Source organism: Gymnodraco acuticeps, unplaced genomic scaffold (genome assembly GCF_902827175.1).
Source record: "Gymnodraco acuticeps unplaced genomic scaffold, fGymAcu1.1, whole genome shotgun sequence".
NCBI classification, from domain to species: Eukaryota; Metazoa; Chordata; class Actinopteri; order Perciformes; family Bathydraconidae; genus Gymnodraco; species Gymnodraco acuticeps.
In genome coordinates this window covers 1,450,752-1,472,800 of record NW_022991375.1, presented here as the reverse complement: position 1 = coordinate 1,472,800, position 22,049 = coordinate 1,450,752, and the positions used below count along the sequence as shown (strand labels likewise).

Genomic DNA, 22,049 nt, shown 5'->3' with positions numbered 1-22,049 from the left:
AAATCAAGACAGCATATTAAAATTCCCCTTAAATAAACAGCTACTTTACCGTGAACATCTATAACAGTTAGACCACCAAGGGTCATCCTCGCCCCTCCTGACAGCTTCCCACGCACCAGCTCCACAATGTCAGAAATCTGAGCGTTGCACTTCTCCACATAGGCCTTTAGGTTTTAAGAAAACCAGGTTAGACTACAGTGTAATAAAGTCTGTGTTTTGTTAGTAAATCCTTTAAAGTTCATATTCTTTATGCTATATTATATGGTTGTAGTGCATAAATGTTTTAATTTCTTCTTTCCATTTGATATTTCTACATTCTATTGTTTGAAAATGACTGTTTTTAAATGCCGTTTTATAATGTGTTTCCACTGCACTATTTCTTTATGCTCTTACTGTCTTTTTGTAAAGCACTTTGAATTGCCTTGTGTTGAAAGGTGCTATATGAATAAACTTGCCTTGCCTTTTAATTTACTGTATGCTTTTTTTTGGCAGATTTGTTATTTAATTGGTATTATTTCATGTAGCCTGTATGATTGTTAATTCAGGGTATTGTTGTAAAAGAACTTATTTCTTAGACCCTTGCCACACGGAGACGGTAACGAAAACGAACCGAATTCAATATCAAAAAAGTATTCCGTCCACACGGCACCAGAAACGTTTCCGTCCGCTCGACCACCCGCTGTAGTACATATGCCAGGCCTGTAAGTGGCGCTGTACTTCCACCACAAAATACACCAAAAGCAGCGAAGAAGACTTCCCGAGCATGGTTGCCATGGTTGCCCTTCTGTTTATTCTCCGCGGTGGATTTAGCAGCAGGGGCCAAGGCTCTGGCTCTTTGTCTCCCTCGAGGCAAGCGTGTGCTCCTGCTGTAAATCTCTCCGGTAGTCCACCAGCAGATGAAAAACACCCACCTCTCCGCCTCTTCCAAGGGGCGAGGGGACCGTGCGGCAGTTTCTGTTTGAATTTTTTTTCGCCGGTCAACATGTCTGTTAAAGTTTAAATCCTCCGGTCAAAGGTCTTCTTTGTTATTTATTGAGCTTTAAAACAAATGAATAACGACTCTATATAATAACAAGAATAATATACGGAGTCTCTCTTTTCCTCCCCCTCTCCTGACAGCCCGTCAGTATTTTCGTTATCAGGAAATGATCGTATAGGACGTAATCACGGAGCCGTTTGCCCCCCCCAGAGCATTGCGTCCGCAGATCTACCCACCTTGGGACCCGTTATTGTTATCTGCGTTTCCCTGTCGGCCTCGTGTGGCCGAACCGTCTATATGATAGAGAACTGTATCGTCTCCGTGTGGCTAGGGCATTAGTAAATAGTTCCTGAACTAACAATGGCTGTTGATGAGGATAATAAGTGGCAGTTAGTGATGGATGTACTGACAGGGAGTGAGTTGTTCTGGATGGCTTCAGATACTTCAGTAGTCCAAAAGATGGAGGAGGCACAAATGACAACTTGGCCAGGCCACTGCAACACCCACTTCTTCCTGGGCAGCTACAGAAAAACAAGATCAAATGTTACAACATGTTTTTAAACTGCTTCTACCCAAGAAAATGAATGATGAAAAAAAAATCAGATGAATAGTTATGTTTTGCAAGTTCCTTTCGCTGCCTTTTATAACTCCCCATTTGAATACAGCTCCAAAGAACTGATGGAAGGTTTTTATAAAATGAAGGCCAGGACTGTCTGTCAAGTGCATCACAGATTGATAAACAAAGATATATTCAAAATACCTCTGTATACTGCATCACTCCTTGATGGATGACATGTCGAACACTCTTGATCATTAATTTCTCCACCTGCAGGAGCCACTTCTCTACCATACCCTAAAAACACATACATCCACTATGTTATGTCGAACAAAGAAACATTTTTCAAGAACTAGTTATGATACCTAGAGATCAATTTATGAAAAACAAATGACTGCTGACATTTGATGTATTCATTCTGTCTGTCTCTATACCTTGGCTTGAGCTGGATACATCTTTTCTGTAAAGGTCACAGTCTCCTTCTCAGAGCTGATCATGCCAACGATCGCCATGTCCACAGTGAACTGCAGCTTGGCGATGCCCTCAAAGCACTTCTTCAGGTGAGGCTGCACACACAGCGGGTCTTTGGTCTGGGATAGGATCTCCAGCAGCTCGTCGTTAGAGAGGAAGAAGAACCTGGGAATATGATGAAGATGTAGAGGAAAACAAATCTTGTGTCTTTATATATGTTCTGTGAAACTGAAATAGCTTAATAAACACTAAGACAATTGTGTGTGTGTTTCTATGCTACTAAATTGTTTCATTTTTGGGAGTATACTAGTGGTCAAAACCTTGGGAAATAGAGCCTCTTCATTTCCAGATAGGTATTGAGGCCTTTTTGGATGTCATCTAGAAACACATTGGATTCCTGCAGCCGTTGCAGCATGTTGGGCTGAGCTGTAGCCACCAGCACATGAGTATCCTTAACCTGGGCAAAATAAATCACACAGAAGCAAAGATAAGTGCATGAGACTCAGTTACCGAGAATGAAAAAAATAGGTTGTGTTTCAAGAGAATCTTACCGCCTCAGCGATGATGTCCTTCCAGTAGCCGTCCACAATGGCAAACTTGCGTCCCTCCTCGGGCATCTGGGCGATGATGTCCTCTGAGCTGAAGATGGGTTCAAGGTAGAGCCAAGTGGACTGACACTTCAGCATGGAGTCCAGGATGTCCTGCATACTCAGCAGCTTGTCCTCCCATCGCTAGGTAGGAAACGTAATTACGAGAGTGACAGAATTTAGCAACACGAATCTGTTGTTGCGTCTAAAAAGTGTAGCATTTCTAAATTAGAGTTTACAAAATGCTAATCAATCCAACAAAAAGCATCATCATACCAAATAAATTAAAGGTCCCATGTCATGCTTTTCCGGTTATTACCCGTCCCCTTGTGTGTTATGTAGCTTTTTATGCATGTAAACGGTCTGCAGAGTCACAAACCCTCAAAGTACACCCTGTAGCGAGTACAACTAACACAGAAAAGACGTGTCTATGCTGCCCCAGAACGCCTCGTTGGACTTTCTTTTTTTTTTCTTGGGTATAGTGACGTATTGGGTATAGTGACGTAACGGTCCATTTGGACCAATCTGCGGAGCTCCTCACACACACACTCAGCCTTATTTTTCTCACCTACAGCTCCGCGGACAGCGGGACACGGCGAGGCTCGGTCTGAGCCCACACACAGACTCACAGCCAGGCTGCGGGTGTGTGCTCGGGCTGAGTTCGGGTTTCGCTGTGTCTCGCAGACCGCACGCAGCAATCAGGAAGCGACACCAGTAAGCCAGCTCACACTGTCCGCTCCAGCAGCGAGCCCCGCAACGTCCCGCCAACACTGCACTCAGACCCCAGGCAGCAAACGCTATTGTAACACATAAACACTGATGTTCCGCTGTAACGGTGGGGGAGTCATCAGAACAGAGTGGGCGAGCTGACCAATCAGAGCACAGTGGGCTCACAGGGAGGGGGGCAGGAGCTCCAACAAGCCGTTTAGGACAGAGAGTGAATACACATATACAGAGATGCTGTATGAGAAACTAATGTGAGTTTGGAAAATTGCACAATATAAATGTATTCTAGTAGACCTCAACAATGGAAATATGATCAGTAGAAATGGCCATGACATGGGACCTAAAACATGGACTCATAAAAACACAAGGTAAACTAGTCCATAAAAATGCATTTGGATTCAGATGATTACTGGGTAGTGAATATTTTATCCCGATTCCTAAAAACAGGTTTTCAAAAACCCTTTGATGAATGGTAATTTTATGGCAAAGCCACTTCCACTGGTGTATAGAGTGGCACAGCTGCAGTTGTGTTTATGCAGAACAGGCAATTTTGTTACTTGTTCTGGCATGAAATTGTGCTCAGGCAGCCTCTTATCTCAAACACAAGAGTTACTTCTGTGACTCTAGTTGGCAAACGTGCACACACAGACCTTCAAAACTACACAAACTTATTTATGTATGATGGCTCTTCAACTTTCATAAACTTTTTGGAGAGTGGCGTCATGTCTTACCTTGCATTCAGCTTCGATGGGCTTAATGAAAGGTGATCCTCTCATAGTCTGCGTCTTAATTACGTGGTCATCAAGAAGCATTTGGATATCATCCACTGCTGACACAATATTGGTACCCTATAATGAAATATTAACAAGTATTTAATACAGGTTAATGTCAATGTTGGGCATGAAATGATGGGCAGTTTGAGCTGGTGACAGTATCATAACCAACATGCCAATTTCTTGTAATATTTAAAAATGTAAGATTATTTATTTGGGAGTAGTACAAATATCAATCCACTTATATATCAATATTGACATTGTATCTGCATTTTTCATACTGTATCTCTGTATGGCGTGAAAGAGAACAGGAGCTCGGTCCATTCACTTTTCATCTTATCCATGGACTTTTCCAAAGAGTACTCCTTACTAGCTGCTGCTCCAATCTCTTCCAACCTAGGGCAGAGGTCATTCATTAGCTTCAGATGATTTCCATAACTCTGTCACTTTAAACCAGTGGTTCCCAACCTGGGGGGCGCGCCCCCTCGGGGGGGAGCCAAAGATCGCAGGGGGGGCGCCAGGCCTCAGATGATTTGAGGCCAAATATCATATTTAGACTTTTATTTTTTTTAAATGTTTACATATAATTGTAAGGCAATACATGATTGTCACTAAAAGCCTTGTCTCTACATTACAATAAAATCAAAAAAATTATTGACTAATTAATTTTAATAAAAATTAAAGTTAGTATTAAAGGCATAAAAAGACAGAAATGTATAATTCTTTCTTTAATATAAATGTTTCTTCTGCCCATAAAGTGTCCAAACCAGGCTTGTCTGGATAAGCGCATTTTTAAAACATAGTCATTGTCCATGCCGGTTTCAGTTGGATTATTTGTCACCGTTGCTCCAATCAGATCGGTCTCCTCCATTTTGTAGATTATTTACGACTTTTGAATCCACATAAACACATCGGCAAAATCCAGCTTACTTTGAGCATGTGTTTTAAACAGTTTAATCCCTTTGTGAATTGTTTCCACTTGCGCCGTCCTTTCATTTCTTCATACAGTGGGAATCCAAATAAATTAATCCTGAGTCCAATAACCATCAAAGTCACTCCAATAGTGCTCCTTAATTACGCTTTCATCCTCCTTTAACAAAATACTTAACATTCATCCAGTTTGTGACAGTAGTTGTAGCATTTTTGAGACTTTTAAACTTTAATTACCGCTGTTGCGCGCGCCCCCCCCCCCCAACTTCCAACAGGAGTCATTTGGGGGGGCTCTTGGGAAAAAAGGTTGGGAACCACTGCTTTAAACCATGGTGTACCCTAAAAATATTGTACATTATTTTCTCTTTACATGTTTCAAACGTTGTGTCTGTCAAAAAAGTGTCTTACTTTTTGGAGAACTTGGAAAGCCCCAGCTCTAACATGTTCAGCAGTGAGCTGCTCACGTCCGGTTTGACAGCAAAGCCCACAATACTGCTGATCTGTAGACAGACAAGTGTTGTACATTATTCATCCTCATGGATCACAGGACAAGTAGGACACTTACAATGTGACACTGCATTTCTATCAGATGATCTAGTGAAACTGAAAGGTTCAGCTGACCGTCTCCCAGTGGCGCTCTTTGATGCCGGGGTTACAGATGGTGGTCAGGATGGGCAGGTGCTGCTTGAACTCATCTATCTTGTTTTTGAAGTTTTTCGCGACCCGACAAGGCCCGGGAAGATTAGACAAAGACTTAGTCAATTTATGCATGGTCCTCCACATGATGTCCAGCTCATCGGAGATTTTCTCAGCATCCAGCTGCAGGAAAGGGCCTAGGAGGTAATACAGAAAGTACACCAATGTGAAAACAGCTGAGCATCCTGCTTGCAGTTACTGTGTGCAGTGAGGTGTTATTTGTGCTATTAAGAGTTTTTAAAATGCAGCCAGTAGCTGTATGAAAATGTAAAAAAAAATATTCACAAGTGTGAGCCGCCTACCATTAATCCACTCTTCTGACATGCACTGAAAGTTTAGTGCTATGGTCCAGAGCTGTTCAAATGGCTGTTTGTCAGCTATCAGAGTTTGGACCTGCGGGAACTCTCTCTGTTCCTTCTCCAGCAAAGTCTGCTCATTGTTGATTTCCTGTACAAATGACGCTCATATAAACATTTACCACCTACTGTACCATGATCTATAGTACGTTAGCTTTATGGAGTCAAAGGAGTGCCATACAATTATTCATTTATTCTTTCATGTATTGATTCTCCAACAGACTTCTCCAGCTCCGCTGTCACAAAAACAAATAAAACATTCCTGCCTCATGCAATAACTCTGTATAACAAATCACCTCAGACTGGTAGAGAACTCACAGCTCCATAGTTTCTCTGGACTTATAACTTCACACTGTAGATTTATATTTAATTAAATGTGCCATTCCTTGCTCACTTGAATAATATCCTACTTTTATAAAGCGGAGGATAACCAAATATGCAATTGTGGTGTCAGAACCATCTCTTACCTCTAGTTCTGTGACAGCAGCCTCCAGGTTTGCAGTGATTTCATTGAGATTTCCCACATTGTTCTTCATCTCCTCAATGTTCATCACTTCCTTCCTCTTAAATGCCTGTATAGCCTTGTCCACATCCTCCAGCTTATAAGAAAATTCTAATATCCTGAGACAGTGAAACGGAGATATGACATGTCATTTCGGTTGTTATCGTTAGAGACACTACAGTCCCTTTGGAGTATCAGAGCAAAGCGACACATTTTCTGAACAGTTAGACATTAGGAGTTAGGGATGCTGGGTTTCTTAACACTAGAACCACCAACGGGTCAATTTTACCCACAGCTGTTTTTTGATTGTATGTCACTTTTTTTCAATAAAATATTCAAGTCTCCCAGTCCGTGACTTTTTCTGAAAGTGTGTTATGTAGCATCTTCTGTTGTTAAAAGTTGTCAATATGAAGTCAGATTAAAAAAATGTCATTTATACCTATATCCGCCAGCGGGCAATATTTACCTCATAGAAAATGCAGCGTAAACATGACGTGTTGCTATAGCAATGCCTTTTGTCTACTGCGGTTCCTGAGAGATAGATTGAGAGAGAGATAGAGAGATAGACAGAGAGAGATAGATAGATCGATAGATAGACAGATAGATAGTCATAGATCGATAGCGTTACCGTTATGTACTGTGCAGGTCCCTCGATTAACGAGGCTGTTGTTAAATTACAGGCTGTTTTTAACATTATTCAGGCTCAGCTCTCTGAGCTTAAGCTTCTTTTAAATGTGGATAAAACCAAGGTAATGCTCTTTTCTAAAGCTAAAGCTAAAAATACACCAGAGACTGCTTTGGATATTGTAACTACGCAAGAAATACAACTTGAAGTGGTTACCTGTTACAAATACTTGGGTATCTGGCTTGATGACTGTCTCACTTTTAAACTTCATGTCAATAACCTGCTTAAAAAGCTGAGGGTTAGGCTAGGTTTCTTTTACAGAAATAAGTCCTGTTTCTCGCTTGAGGCTAGGAAAAGGCTAGTCACTGTGACCTTTTTACCTGTGCTGGATTATGGTGATTTGTTATATATGAATGCACCTGCCAATTACCTGAGCAAGTTAGATGCTGCGTATCACAGTGCACTGAGATTTTTGACAAATTGTAAAGCACTTACGCATCACTGTACCCTGTATACCAAGGCGGTTATGCCATCACTTACTGTACGGAGGCTCAGTCACTGGTACTTTTTCATTTACAAAGCCATGTTGGATAAACTACCATCTTATATCTGCTCCCTGATCTCTCTGCGAATTGAAAGTACTTATTGCCTGAGATCGCATGCTGTGGTTTTATTAAATGTGCCAAGTGCTAGGACTGTCTTAGGGAAGAAAGCTTTTAGATGTGCAGCTCCACTAACATGGAACAGTCTGCAAAAAGAATGGAAAATTACCAAGCTAGTACCACTACATGTTTTTAAAGCTCGGTTGGATGCTACAAAATCAGATGCTGTTGGTACCTGTACTTGTGGTTAAATATGTAAATTGTAATCCCTGTACATTTTGCTGTATGATGTCCTTTGTTGTTCTGTTGTTTATGTCTTCTTGTGGAACCTACTGCTGCAGGTCTCCCTTGAAAAAGAGATCATTGATCTCAATGGGATTTTACCTGGATAAATAAAGGTTTTGAATTGAATTGAATTGATAGATAGTTATAGAGAGATAGACAGATAGATCGATAGATAGTTATAGAGAGATAGAGAGATAGACAGATAGATAGTTATAGAGAGATAGACAGATAGATCGATAGATAGTTATAGAGAGATAGAGAGATAGACAGATAGATAGTTATAGAGAGATAGACAGATAGATCGATAGATAGTTATAGAGAGATAGAGAGATAGACAGATAGATAGTTATAGAGAGATAGATAGTAATAGAGAGATAGACAGATAGATAGTTATAGATAGATCGATAGATAGTGATAGATAGTAATAGAGAGATAGACAGATAGATAGTTATAGATAGATCGATAGATAGTAATAGATAGATAGAGAGAGAGATAGAGATTTGTACCTAAACAAAACACAAGTCTAACACCAAGCGTTTAAATCAGCACCGGTAGCGATATTTTATACTTCATCTTCACAAACTATATCATATGAAAAGCTGAGAGTCCACAGATGCTATTGGTATAAGTTTCATCCCTGTGCGATCAAAACTCACTGTTCTGTATGATAAATAAAATAACATTGTACCTTGAAAATCAATAGCGGGTAAATTTGACCCGTTGGCGGTTTTAGGTATACAGCGACCTCTGGCGGTTCTAGTGTTAAAGCAGTTGTAAGAGGGATGTGTGAAAAATAGATAATTAAAAACATGGACATTGTGTGACATTACACATAGATTTTTGGAAAGGATGTGTTGAAAGTTGAACTTGGAATTCTGCTCTTTCTGGAGACAAAAAATATGATCTGGTTGGTGACTGGGTGGAGCTGAGGAGGGACACACCACTTAGCTGGAGCTGTAGTACCTGTAGTGGCTGCAACTTGTGTGAAAGACGTATACTCAGTAACCTGGTTTGGAGATAGTCCTCAGCCTGTAGTTTCATGGAGTCCAGACGATTCTTGTTGTTGTCAAGCTCAGTCAGGATTTGACTGGGCCACTTGAAAACATGGGAGTTCAACCTCAAGTCACCAGCTAGAGTAAAAGAAAGGACGTATATAATTGCATTTATTCCAACATTGGTTCATATGTGCTTGGATTTACTGTATACTCAAACATGAATGAAATGTAAAAGAAAATGTGTTTTCTATGGTGGTATGAGAGGTTTCACATACAGGGTAGAGTGGCATAGTCCAGGAGGAAGCTGAGGCGGTATACTGCCGCTTCAATCTCATCTATCAACTTGTGAATGGTCACATCACTGGTCTTTTTAATGTACTGGTTGAGAGACACCAACTCATCTGTAGTTTCTGGGATGCCTCTGACGGTCTCGGTAATCTCCTGGTACTTTTGACAGATCCTGGGAAAGAAGGTTAGCTTGTGGTTGACATTCTCTCTCTTCAAACCCATGTATACATTTTTCTGTAAAAGGCCCTTCTTGATGTTCAGGTTAGAAAAGTTTAAGGAGGCAGAGAGTTTCCACTCACCCCTTGTTCAGCTCTCGGTTCTCCTCCACTTCGAACATGACGATCTGGTCTTTCAGTTTCTCAGCACGGTCACACAGGTCATCATTCAGTTTGCCAGCGTAGAGACAGAACATGGACATAGGCACCGTAACACGTAGCGAGGCAATCTCCTTCCACAAGTGGTTAATGCTGTCAATTTTCTGAAGATTGAAAGAGGGAGAGAGGACTTGGACACTTAGACACAAAGACCAGTTGCCAGCACAAAACATGTTCCAATGGAGGGTGTAATCACCGTTCTAAATCCGTCTAAGGAGTGTTTCTCTTCGAGGAAAGCTGATATCTCTCGCTTTGCTGAATGGTCCAGTAGATTGCTGTATTTCTTATATTCATTCAAATACCTGGAGAAAAATACTTAGTATTAGCAGCTCTTTCACACTTGCCAGAACATCAGAGTAAATGATGCCACTTATATGTGTTTACTTTGTGGGCCCCACAGTGTTCTTATGCAAAATGTCCTTGGCTTTGTCGATAAAGTTTGTCACCAGGGACTCATCGGGACTGATGGTGCGTAGGTACAAGTTCTGGATATCGGGGAAGAGGAAACATTCCACCTGGGGAGCATAATTCACAAATGATACAAACAGAAACAGCATTGTGTGTTGAGTAATACAAAATAAATGTCAATAACGTAATTTAAGCATGTGTTGCCAGGGGGACGCTGTACCCTTGGGAGCTCCTCAGCACTCTTGATGATTTCCATGAAGGCTCTGTTGATGAACTCCCATAATTCCTGAAAGCTCGGACTAAAGTCAATGTGAGGCTCGTCCACTTGAAGCTTAACCAGCAGCACCTGACGCTGAACGTACGTCATTTCATCAAACACCTCGCCAAAGTCATTGCCCTCCTGAAGAACACAGTAAGAATACATTTGGGTGCTCCTCGCACATAATAATGTGAAAAATGAATCAACTCCGAGTGATATCCAAACCTCGTGAATGGAAAAGAAATACAACAGGTCCTGTAGTGAGTCTTGGACCAAGCTTCGGAGCTGCAGGGACATGAGAGCAGCGACGCAGCTGAAGAACTGCTGCACACTGAATGGAGCCAGATCCTCACTCTTGGGTATGAGAGGCAGCCACAGGTCCTCGAAGGTCTCAAAGAGCGAAGCACAGTGAGGCAGCCAACTATAGGGAGATGGACGTGATCATTTTAGTTCTAGCTATTGGTTTGTGTTTAATTTTAAAGCACAAAAAGAACTGACATGACAGGTCATATAAATACAAATATTTCCATTAATAGTGTTTTAAGATATATGGATAAAAAATATAGATGGTAAAAAAGTAAAAAGTGTGACAGGTCTGAATTTTTATTTTGTTTCGCATAACATGGGTGGACATACGTCGTCTCTCTGTAATCAGAGGAAGACAGTAACTAAAGTACTGTTCTTGAATACAATTTTGAGGTTCTTGTACTTTACTCATGTATTTTAACTTTTTCATACTTTAAAATTGTACTTTATTCTCCACAACTTTTATCTCACAGCTTTAGTGGCTTTGACAATTCAGATTTGGATGAATAATGCAACAAATAGTTCATTATGAATTATTATCGATTAGGATAAACATTTACAAAAGCTTTACAAAAGTTAAAAAGCACCTCTTAAATGATGAACACATTAATGCATCAATAATTATATTTAATAACATACCATATATTATTCTGAAATGGGCAGAAGTGCAAGATTAGTACTTTTTATTTTGTGTACTTAAAGGTGGGGTAGGCAATTTTGGAGAAACCAGCTCGAGTGGCTAGAATTTGAAAATACACAGCCGGAAGAAATCTGCCACTTTCTTACAGAGCCCCTCCTCCAACACACACGAACGCGCACATGACCAATGAGGGCACGAGATAAGTTTGTGCACAGATGGAAGGCTGACAGGCAGGTAGGCCATCCAGTTATTTTAGCCGGGCCGGCTAAAATGATTGGTCGTGCTTTTTACAGTACTACAGCTTCCACAGATGAAATGTTTGTATGGATTTGTTGTCAAAGCACTTAAGATATTCATTGCTATCGGGATGTTAAGAGCATTCCATGGAATATAACAAAAAGTGTATCTCGCCGGTTTCTCAAACGTACCTACCCCACCTTTAAAGAACATGTTGATGATGATGCTTTAATGCTTTTGGTTTAGTTTAGTTTGACTGCAGGACAATTACTATTGGAGTATTACAACACTGTAGTATTACTAGTTTTACTTAAGTAAATACTAAGTACTTCTTCCTGTGGTCTTATTTTGCATCCAAGAACATGAAAGTAAAACACCTGCAGAACTTCCTGCACTCTTAACTAAATAAAAGTAATGTTATGCACGTTTACACAACCCCATAGAGACACATGCTGTCCTCTGGATGGAGTACGGCTGGCATGGGACACTGAGGCACTGCCGAATAACTGAGCGGGTGCAAATTACGTACATGGATAGAAACAAGCAGAAGCAAGTTTCTACAAATTACAGCGGCTCATGTTTCAGTCATGCAGCCAGCCTCCTACAGGGCGACTATGGTTGAACAGGATATACAACAGGCACGCAACAAAGGATGCAATGGAATCCTAAAGTGAGGCCGTGTGTTAAGCAATCCCCTGAAAGCCGGCCTGACAAAGTGGACAAGGTGGTAACATGAGACTGAACCTACAACAGGATTAGCTGTCCTTGTTGTGTACATACCAACAAGCCAATGAGAGACACACTGCAATGATTAAGTCTGGACACGATGTACGGTCTAACTGAAAGTCTGGCTGTGTAGAGTCTGGGGAATTGGCAGTGCTCACATTTGGAGCAGTTCCTCTCTCGTGTTTTGGCACTGTCTCTGGACAAACTCCTCAAACTCAGATGGCAGGAGGGGGAGGCTTTTGGAGAAAAGGTCCTCCAGTCGAACAAATCTCAAGGATGATAATCTGAAACAAGAATCATTTTGACTTTTTATCCATTTTATTTCTTTGCACATTTTATTTAATTATAATTAAATACATGATTTGTACCCAAAGACACACATATTAAAGGAATCACATCAACAACAATTCAGAAAAAAACTTGAATTCTAAGTAGAATTAGTAGTAAGAAGTAGTAATTATCAATTTTTATACTGTTTATATTTAATATAATGTTTTTTATTTAATTTTTATTTAATTGAACACACTGATGATGCTTCTGTAACAAAATAATTTCCCAAATTGGAATCAATAAAGTGTCTGTCTGTCTGTCTGTCTGTCCTTCCATCCATTCGTCTATCTGTCCATCCATCTATCTATGTATCTAGACAAGAGTTAATCTCAAGGCAAGTTAACAAATATATAATAGAAACAATAAAACCTAAAATAAAAAAAAGCTGAAGTTCTGAAATAAAAGCAAAAGAGAATGAACGATGAACAATATGATACATATGAATTCAACAGAACAACAAATCTTACCTAAATAAAGGTGTTTCCACATTACTGGAACATAAAGACTGTTACCTGTTAAGCCAGACATCCTGCAGCAGGACCATCATTTGACTGACAGTAAACAGATGTTGGCTTTGCCACATGTGGGTTTCCTTGTAGCTAGCTGCCCAGGGCACCGGGGGACGGATCACTCTCCTGGGAAAGGGCTTAGGGATGCTGGATATAGACAGTCTCTGCAGCTCAGATGGGTCCATCAAAATGTAGTCCACTGAGAAGGAACAACATGGAGGACAAATGAGATTAGACTGATTGACAGAATGTAATTCACCTTAGACAAAATATTGATTAACTAAAGCTCCAACTAGAGGGACTAGTTCTTCAAAGCTATATGGTCGTATATGAGAAAGAATAGTACTTTTTTGTAATCATGACGCAAGACAATGTTTGAATATAGCAGTGGACAAAACAAAAGTAGAAGTTAGAATTATGTTGTCCAAATGTCAATAAAAACAATCTTAAAGTTATACTGGGGAATGCTTAGAAAGTCTAAATAAAGCAATATCACCATTAAAGTTTCATCGCCACTTTATTGTTTTTTTACCTATGCTCTCCTTGAGGCTGAAGTAATAATCTCTTTTGACCTCTTCTTCCAAGTTTGCCCTCATAATCTGGAGGTGTTTACTGCAATCCTCAGTCTCTGGAGGCAGCAGGCGCAGGATGCTCATCATCTGCTGCCGTGGCATAGGGGCCAGCACAGAGCTCGGGACACCAGTGGTGATGTAGTACATATACCTCTGTGTGAGCAAAATGTATTGAAATGTATCAGTAAAGCAAGAGTCAAAAGATTCTAATCAGGGAGTCACATGTTCATTTATGTTTTCCTTGCTACTTGCTTTCAGGTCTTTCTCATTAGGGTCTGTCTGTATGGCCTTCCTCTTCTCCTCTTGGCTGTTCATGATGTCCAGCTGCTCTTTAGGGCTCATGGGCCGGCTGCGGGGAGTACGAACATGCCTCGATCGAGACTTTGGCCGAGGCGAGAGTGAGGCATGAGGAGATGTATCCCTGTGAAAGCATGAACAAATCAGATCAAGGGTTTAAAAGAACATCTTAAAAGATAAACTGTATTTAGAGTTGCTTTAAAAAGCATAATAACCTTCTTCTTGGTGTTATTGCTAGTCTCTTTCCAGGTGGGGCACATGCTAGAAACCTCATTAAGATCAAAAAGCCATTTGTTTTAGAAAACAGTGTTCATCTTTTAAAATGTAATCAGATGACAAAGAATATGGCAGTTTTAGACAGTTGCAGATTAGTCACATAGACCGGTGTTTGATATGAGAAGAACATGAAAGGATACAAGGCCCCGCAGGTTTTCCCAAGGTCTGGCGGAAAGAGTGTCGTCGGTGCTGGAGTTTAATAATCTTTAAGTCCTGAGCCCGGGAACTGTAGTTATTTCCAATAGACTCACTGGGAGTACGATGGTAATGTTGCTCTTTAAAGGGAACTGCAAGTGTCCAAGAATTGGACTGGAGGATGGGTGGGTAATGACTGTGCTTTGAGACCAGCTGGGGAAGAAATAACAAAATGAATTTTAAAATTGTGTTTGTTAGCAAGGTTTAAAAAAACAGGTTTCTCTGAAGCATTTGTGTATATGGTAGTGATTGGTATTCTTACTTGGTACAATTCTGACGGTTCTGCATTGCAAGCCATGGGCAGAGGGGGGGGAACAGGGTATCCTCTGCTCTGACTCATATTGTAGATAGAGTCATCCTCCATCTGTGGTTAGGACACAAACAGTGAAGCTTGCAACACATAGGACCACTGGCACTTGTTTGACTTGTATTTGCACATTATAATAAACAAATAAATCCTATTTTTTTAATATATTTTAAATAAGCCTCGTTTATTACGTAGTGTTACAAGATGCAATCAAGTGCCTATTGAGACACTATTTCCCAGTTACAGTACTTTACCTTATGTGACAAATATGCATTGTATTGTTCTTTTAAAGTGACTATAAATACTTACCATCTGCAGAATTCATACAAGTCAATACAGTTAATTTAAAAAACAGGCCATATATCAACAATGTTCAGAGAAGCTGCAATGTAAATCTAGCTGGACAGAGGCATAGCTGGTATCATATAGGCCTCTATCTTACAATATATTATACATAAAAGTAATTTCACAATGACAATGTAGCCAACAGTTAAACTTGAGCTAGCAAGGCTAACGTTACCTGTTTTAGTCGTTCCATCTTCTTCAACTTTTATGAGACTGAGAATGAAATACATTAAATATCAATGAATGAATGGAAAAAACATTTACATATTAACTCTTTATCGGTAACGTTAAAACCTATGAGTCTAAATGAAAGCAAAAGCTGCAAAACATGTTGTACCGTTAGTGTCAGTTAACTTTACCTTCATTCGTTATGTAGGCAGGATATCATTCATTGTTGCGCAGCATTAGCGCAAACGTTTTTGTAAAAATGTCCGTCAGCAGTCATAAGTATGAAGTATTAATCTACCACTTTTCTATTGCACAAATGACAGAGCTATTTGAGGTGTACGTGTTGCCCTGTCAATGTTTTGACTAAGAAAAGCCATCACGTTGCTGTAAACTGAAACACTGTTGATCTCCTCCGGGAAAGTCTCCATGGTAACATCAACTATCATAGAGCTGAGCTATGTGGTGGGCGGGGCCTCGGCGGCTGTTTCCTCTTGGTCGAACCAGGTGTGTTTTATTGTGTGTTTTATGGTCATAAACCAAACCACCACCACGACTATTTTATGATATTTCTGAATGTGTTTAAAACATGCAATGAAAGAAAACAATTGGCTGTGGGTTGGGTTAGTGGGTTGTCCTAATAATAATAATTACCTGGAACTGGAAGCATGCACCATGAAGCAGATACATTCCGCCCTCTGCTGGCAGTCACTCTGCAGAATGGGCTTTCAGATTAAGTATTGTGGTTGTCATTTCATTGTAATGGAAGATGAAGTGCAGAATAATTCCCAAAATCACCTTAGACTGCCTTTAACCTAATTTATTCTGTACTCAAAAGATTAAAACAAAATTGAATACAATGTAAAATCTCACAAATGTCAAATATATACTCAAATGCATTGATATGTTAATTTTCTTTGTCAGTTTCAAATTTAAATAAGTTTCCGAATACCATTAGTATGGTTTAAGTCAATAAATCCGAGCCACCATAATGTTATGCCATAAGAATAAAAAAATGCATATCATCATATGCATAACACAGTCCTGAGCTGCCTTTCTTAAAATGATATTCAGGTTCCCAGTTTTGCTTACAGATGATTTTCACCTCTTCTATGTGGCATACTGTTGACTTTTAATCCTCCCCTAAATAAATGTAATGTGAGTTTTTGTTTACAGGTCAAGTTTCATGGTTGCAAAAACTACATTTTAAAATTATTTACATTACAGTTCCATGCTACATTTAGGCCAAAGCCAAGTCCCCCACGAAAATGTTTAAGTGCAGGATAATAGTCTAAAAATACTTGTTAAATTACAGCTTCTGTAAAGATAATAATGTCAGAGTTACCGGCTAACTAGTTAACATTGAACTTTATATAGCTTACTTGTTATCTTAAACGTCATAGGATGTTAGAGATCGGACGGTCATGTGGGGTGGACGAGGCGTGGTTTCTGCTGAAGTGAGGCGGTCTTCGTCGTCGGGCAGAGGAATCGTCGCTACAGAAGCTTTCTAGGTCGTGTGTCTGGCTAATTTACTAGTTTTAATCCTTTTAAATATGGTGAGTTTCAGCTATAATTGTATCTGCAAATCAATGCTAAAATTCTAGCCATACAATTGACAAACGTTTTTTAAGTGAATGCATGCGTCAACATGCTAGCTAACTACGGGCTAAAACAAGTGTTGGCACGTGAGCTAGCACGTAATGAGCTAGTTAGCCAGCTAGCTCATTAGCGCCCTTCGCCTTGAGAAAAAGGCGGACTAGCTGCTAGTAGCTTACATTAGCTCAGCTAACACAGTTAAGCTAGCAACGTTAAACTCTTATCGTGTACTTTTTTTGTCAATGCTATTTTCTTAACTTTCTTGCTGATCAATCGTTGGATAGGTCAATGTTTTGCTTATCGAAGATATTTAGATAATTAGCTATCATAATGTAATCTTCCACTATCATAATTCGACCACCATTCAGAATGTTGCATATCATTGTTAGCATAAACCAAAGATAACAGCTATCGGTTGACAAATTTGCATCCGACTAACATTGGTTATTACAGGCTGAAGGCATTTGTCGGTTTAACAAGTTATTTTGGTTTTCACTACCAATCTAAATTCCATAACTGACGTTTTTATTAAATCAACAGTTATCACGTGGACGTAGCGCAAGGAAGCTAACAAGCATGTTGTGCGATTTTCATGTCGCATAACTAAATAATTCAATCTTTGTTGCATTGTAAGGACAAGCCCAGGAGCAACACCCAGTCTCCATCCCTGAAGTTGTCAAATGGCTACGTTTTACCCGAGGGCAAGCTGACTCCCAACGCCCTGTTTGTCGGTGGGATTGACATGAAGGTAAAATCAGGTGCAGCCAGTTCAGTTAATACAACGTTTCCACCTTACATTACCAACAGTGGCTAACAAGCCGCCGTCAAGCATATATTTGTGTAAAATAGCTTCTCTATCCACTTCATATATAATTATTATTGTACATAAAAATGGCATTGCTTTACTATTTTACTTTCAGGTGGAGGAAAAGGAATTGCGAGAGTTCTTTGGAAGATATGGTGCTGTTAAGGAAGTAAAGATTATAACCTACCATGGAGGGGTCTGCAAAGGGTGAGTTTTGCTATATAGAGACCCTAATGTTTAAGGCACTTTATTTAGCTGACTTGCACAAATGTGAAGTTCTTAACATATAAGAACTTCTAAATGTACGGTTGTGAGGTATTTTTGCTAAGGGATTAAAAGAGACTATGTAAATGAACAACTGCAGTCCTGTGACATTCAGTGAGACATTCATGAATACTGCATTTGTATTAAGTCGTACATTTTCCTCCATAAAGAGTATTTTTTCCTGAATTTGTTTATCGACTTGTGTGAAAATGTGTGGGTGGAAATTGAAAGATTGTTGATTTGCATTTCAGTTTTATGAATATTCAATAGCTTATTTCACAATTGGCTTTGAGCTAGTTGCTTTTTCCATATTTTACGTTTGTATTGAGTCAATGTTTTTTCTTTTTCATTCTGAGTTGTTTTTAATCTTCCTAGGTACGGGTTTGTGTACTTCAATGAAGATGTGAACATTCAGACGATCATTGAGGTGAGTGGAATTCTTTCTGTGCATATATCACTTATTATTTATCAACTTCAACTGAAAGTAACATCTCTGTTAATGTATATTTCCCAATAGCAACCGATTAATTTTGGGGGCCGGAAACTCAAGCTGGGCCCTGCCATCATGAAAGAAAGGAGCGCCAGTATGTATTGTCATACACTTCAGAGATAATTAAACGGATGTTTGTTTGGCATTGAAAATATAAGATCTACATACTAAACATATGTTTCATCCATTTTCTCCATACAGGAACCATGCCACCCCGTCCGGTTGGCCCTGCTCCCTGGATGAACCTCCCTCAGTACGTCTACTGCACCTGCTGCTCATCCATGGGAGGGGGAATGCCTCAACCTTCACCCATCGTCAATGGTGGAAGCCCCTACAATCAGGTAATGCAGACAAACATAGCCAAGCTATCAAGAATCTAATTTCAGCAGAGACAGATGATATCATAAAAAACATGTTTTCACATCAAGTAACCGCACTTTGGGGCTTTAATAACGCTGTCAATCATACCAGTATTCTCTGTTACACTCTCTTTGTGGAAGATGGTTTATTATCTCAGCCAAAAATAAAGGTGCATTATGAATAGCAATTTATTATCTTAGTTTTCAATTTGCCAGAAAAAAATATAAAAACAGGGAGTTGGCAATTGCATAATTTATGATATTACTAATAATATTAAAGTTGGTGAATTATTCAGACAATACCACCTGTCATAAACACTAGCACTTACAAAGAATTCCTTGCAATAACACTAACATGAAAAACAGTTACTTATCCCTGTAGCTCTTCAGTTGGTTTAAAGATATTCAATAGGTATTTTAACATCTGCTTAACACTGTTTTCTATATTAACATACTTCTCTGTAATGTGGTTTATATGTTCCTCCTGGCTTTCTTTTCAGCCGTACTCCTACACCAACTATGGAGGGGCCATGTACCCACAGATGCCAATGAACTATGCACAGAACTCCTACACCTACCAGGTACACACACACACACACACACACCACACACACACACACACACACACACACACACACACACACACACACACTAATTAGTCAATAGTATCCCATGCAGGGTCCCCTAGGCACTGCACATATGCTCCTGCATATGAGATGAAGGCTTCAGCGTGGCTTACATCCACCTGTCCCTGCCTACCCCACATACCCCCATCTCCAGTGTTCTGGGTTTGTCTGTTGCCCTCTGTTTAACCGCTGACCCCTCTCCCACCACACGCAGTACAATCCCCAGCACTGGATGATGGACCAGAGAACACCGCCTGACAATCAGGTGACTCCACATTTAGAGGCAATAAATAGAAGTTCAAATCAATTTGAGAACCTTGTGTGGCCAGTGGGAGGAACACATTGATGGAGTCTTTGATTGATGAACTCCATTGAATGTTTTATTTGTATATTACCTAATGTTTTTGTTTTCCAGCAGTGTTTGTGGCAGCACATTGTCCCCACACTGCAATGTTTGGGCAGGCCACTAGGTTGTGTTGTCTTGCCAGTGTTCACATCCTGAAATATGGACTGCATCAACGAGTTCTTAAAATAATACATTTCTAATGTTTGTTTTTTGAGAGCCTAGTTAATGGCAGGATGGCAGCTTTCATGTCTTTGAGATTGTACACACATAAATATGTTGTTAATGTCTGTTCTTTAGGGCTTTGTGGACAATGGAGTCCAGACTATGATGACTGTGCTGTAGTCTGAGCTACTGAGCCCCCTGCCAGGTAAATAAACACTATTTCCTAGAGATTTCTAAGAGTTGTCATAACCGGGAAACAGTAGGTAACAATGCGCCATGGAGGGCCAAGCTTCTGCTATCATTTTTATCTGAGTGGACATTAATAAATGGCTTAAGTGTGTTAGTTGCAAAGATAAACCATCATACTGTCAGCCTTGTAACATACATGGTGTCCTATTTGTGTTTAACTGCTTCATCATCTTCATGTTCTGCTTGGCAATTAGTCCATTAATGTTCCGTCCTCGATGTCCCCTTTCATTCTTTAATTCACACATTTGGTTAATGGTTTTTATCTGACCAACACGGCTAATCTTGAGTTGGTATGTAATTGAAGGAGGAACCATTCTTGACTTGTGATGTCTGTCTTCTGCTCCCTTAGACTACGCAGCTTTGGCCACAGTGAGACAAAATGCAGACAGGATGACATCTTGATGTTCCGGACGGCTGGAAGCAATCGAATGCCTCACGGTTTTTCTTATAACCCTCCTCCCTTCTCTCAATGTATGAGACCCATTTTAACACCACACTGTAGGAGCTCTCCACTGTAACTATTCTTGTTTGATCACAATCATTTTAATCACACGGTATGGACCTCTGTCGTGTGGTCAAACTGCGTTTAACACACACGGATCACAGTGACAGTCGCACAGGAAGAAGCACCTCCACCATATAAATGGGCTCACATTCTTCTTCCTTTTTGTTTTCTTTTGTCGGTTAACCCAAAGGAAAAAAACATTGAAAATACTTTTAAGCTCACCCTTTGTGACTATTTATATTTTATTTTTTTCTCTGTACATAAACAGTAAGTTTATAGATGTAGAAATGTCTTGACAGGTTTCAGCTTTGGAGTAGAATGCTACTTTCAATCCAGTTCAAGTCTAATGCTTCTAAATTAAGAAATGTAATGTTAACTGCAGTATAAGGGCACTTGGTCAATTATTTCAAGCACTCACATTTTGTTTTGTTTAGTTTGTGCTCTATTCCGTTTAAATGTCGGATTGAGGCAATACCTGAACAGCAATTTAGATTATAGTTCCTAATCAGTATCACTGATTTTGTGTCTTGGTCAAACGGCAGACTTTTCAAGTTGATTATCACAGAGCATGGTTCGACACCCTGATCATCCGTGTCGCATTTCTCAACCATCCCATCCTCAAATGGTTCCTGACGTTCACACTCAAGGACAATCACGGCATCAATTTATTTTTCCCATTGCTTGTCAATCAACTTATATTTGGCAATATAAGTGGAGTGCGGTTTTAATCCACTCTGAAAATGAAGGACATGATTTAGAGTAAGGAGCTCTGTCTGATACAAAATATTCACTGTGCATAGTTCACTTTATACCGTTTCTATCTGGCTTTTAATGGCGTCGCAGATGATAAAGTATTTTACTGTAATGACTGATCAATGATTATTTTTATACATTTATTTTCCTTAAACTATACACTAAAAGTGCAGCTTTGTATGGTGGTAGATGCACATTTGGTATTTGGTGCACATATTTTCTTTTCTAAGACCAAAGTTTTGTATGATCGTTATCCTCAGGGTCTCCTGTGTGCAGACATCTGATTGTGTTGTTGTTCGAAGAGCTTAGGCACTGCGCTGTTAAGTTTGGTTAAATGTTCATGTTCATGTTTGCAGAGTTTGGATGTTTTTGCTAAAAAAATTAAAGTATGTTATTTAAGCTTGTGGGTGTCTTTGGTTTCTTTGCATGATTTTGAACACTGGTCAGTATATTTTAGGAATATTGATTTGAGGTTTGGTGATGATGGAGCTTTCAGACACTCCCAGCTACAGTAAGCCTGTCAGTGGATGCTGCTTTCCCACATCCCTTGTCTTCCCTGGCAACAAGCCCATCATCT

General features: G+C 39.8%; 2 protein-coding genes across 2 annotated transcripts in view; one reads left to right on the top strand and one right to left on the bottom strand.

The window, feature by feature from the left end:
• dnah3 (dynein axonemal heavy chain 3) overlaps positions 1-15,345 on the bottom strand; it is a 35,119-nt gene extending 19,774 nt beyond the window's left edge. The window contains exons 1-27 of the mRNA XM_034241080.1: positions 15,328-15,345; positions 14,763-14,864; positions 14,446-14,653; positions 14,245-14,290; positions 13,985-14,153; positions 13,693-13,885; positions 13,164-13,359; positions 12,480-12,605; positions 10,638-10,833; positions 10,374-10,553; positions 10,130-10,260; positions 9,942-10,047; positions 9,671-9,849; positions 9,359-9,543; positions 9,095-9,218; positions 6,542-6,695; positions 6,021-6,165; positions 5,644-5,855; positions 5,431-5,522; positions 4,374-4,488; positions 4,051-4,167; positions 2,558-2,737; positions 2,327-2,463; positions 1,970-2,171; positions 1,740-1,832; positions 1,390-1,500; positions 50-164 (exon numbers count right to left, since the gene is read on the bottom strand). Coding sequence (XP_034096971.1) covers positions 50-164; positions 1,390-1,500; positions 1,740-1,832; positions 1,970-2,171; positions 2,327-2,463; positions 2,558-2,737; positions 4,051-4,167; positions 4,374-4,488; positions 5,431-5,522; positions 5,644-5,855; positions 6,021-6,165; positions 6,542-6,695; positions 9,095-9,218; positions 9,359-9,543; positions 9,671-9,849; positions 9,942-10,047; positions 10,130-10,260; positions 10,374-10,553; positions 10,638-10,833; positions 12,480-12,605; positions 13,164-13,359; positions 13,693-13,885; positions 13,985-14,153; positions 14,245-14,290; positions 14,446-14,653; positions 14,763-14,864; positions 15,328-15,345 — 3,832 coding nt within the window. The remainder of the gene's footprint in view (positions 1-49; positions 165-1,389; positions 1,501-1,739; positions 1,833-1,969; positions 2,172-2,326; positions 2,464-2,557; positions 2,738-4,050; positions 4,168-4,373; positions 4,489-5,430; positions 5,523-5,643; positions 5,856-6,020; positions 6,166-6,541; positions 6,696-9,094; positions 9,219-9,358; positions 9,544-9,670; positions 9,850-9,941; positions 10,048-10,129; positions 10,261-10,373; positions 10,554-10,637; positions 10,834-12,479; positions 12,606-13,163; positions 13,360-13,692; positions 13,886-13,984; positions 14,154-14,244; positions 14,291-14,445; positions 14,654-14,762; positions 14,865-15,327) is intronic.
• Positions 15,346-16,738: 1,393 nt separating this feature from the next.
• Positions 16,739-21,267, top strand: dazl (deleted in azoospermia-like). Its single transcript, XM_034241081.1, has 10 exons — positions 16,739-16,873; positions 17,548-17,661; positions 17,834-17,925; positions 18,358-18,409; positions 18,500-18,566; positions 18,674-18,813; positions 19,332-19,412; positions 19,672-19,722; positions 20,101-20,170; positions 20,564-21,267. The coding sequence occupies exons 1-9, from the start codon at positions 16,871-16,873 to the stop codon at positions 20,143-20,145; spliced, it is 645 nt and encodes a 214-aa protein (XP_034096972.1). The 5' UTR covers positions 16,739-16,870; the 3' UTR covers positions 20,146-20,170; positions 20,564-21,267.
• Positions 21,268-22,049: the final 782 nt, after the last annotated feature.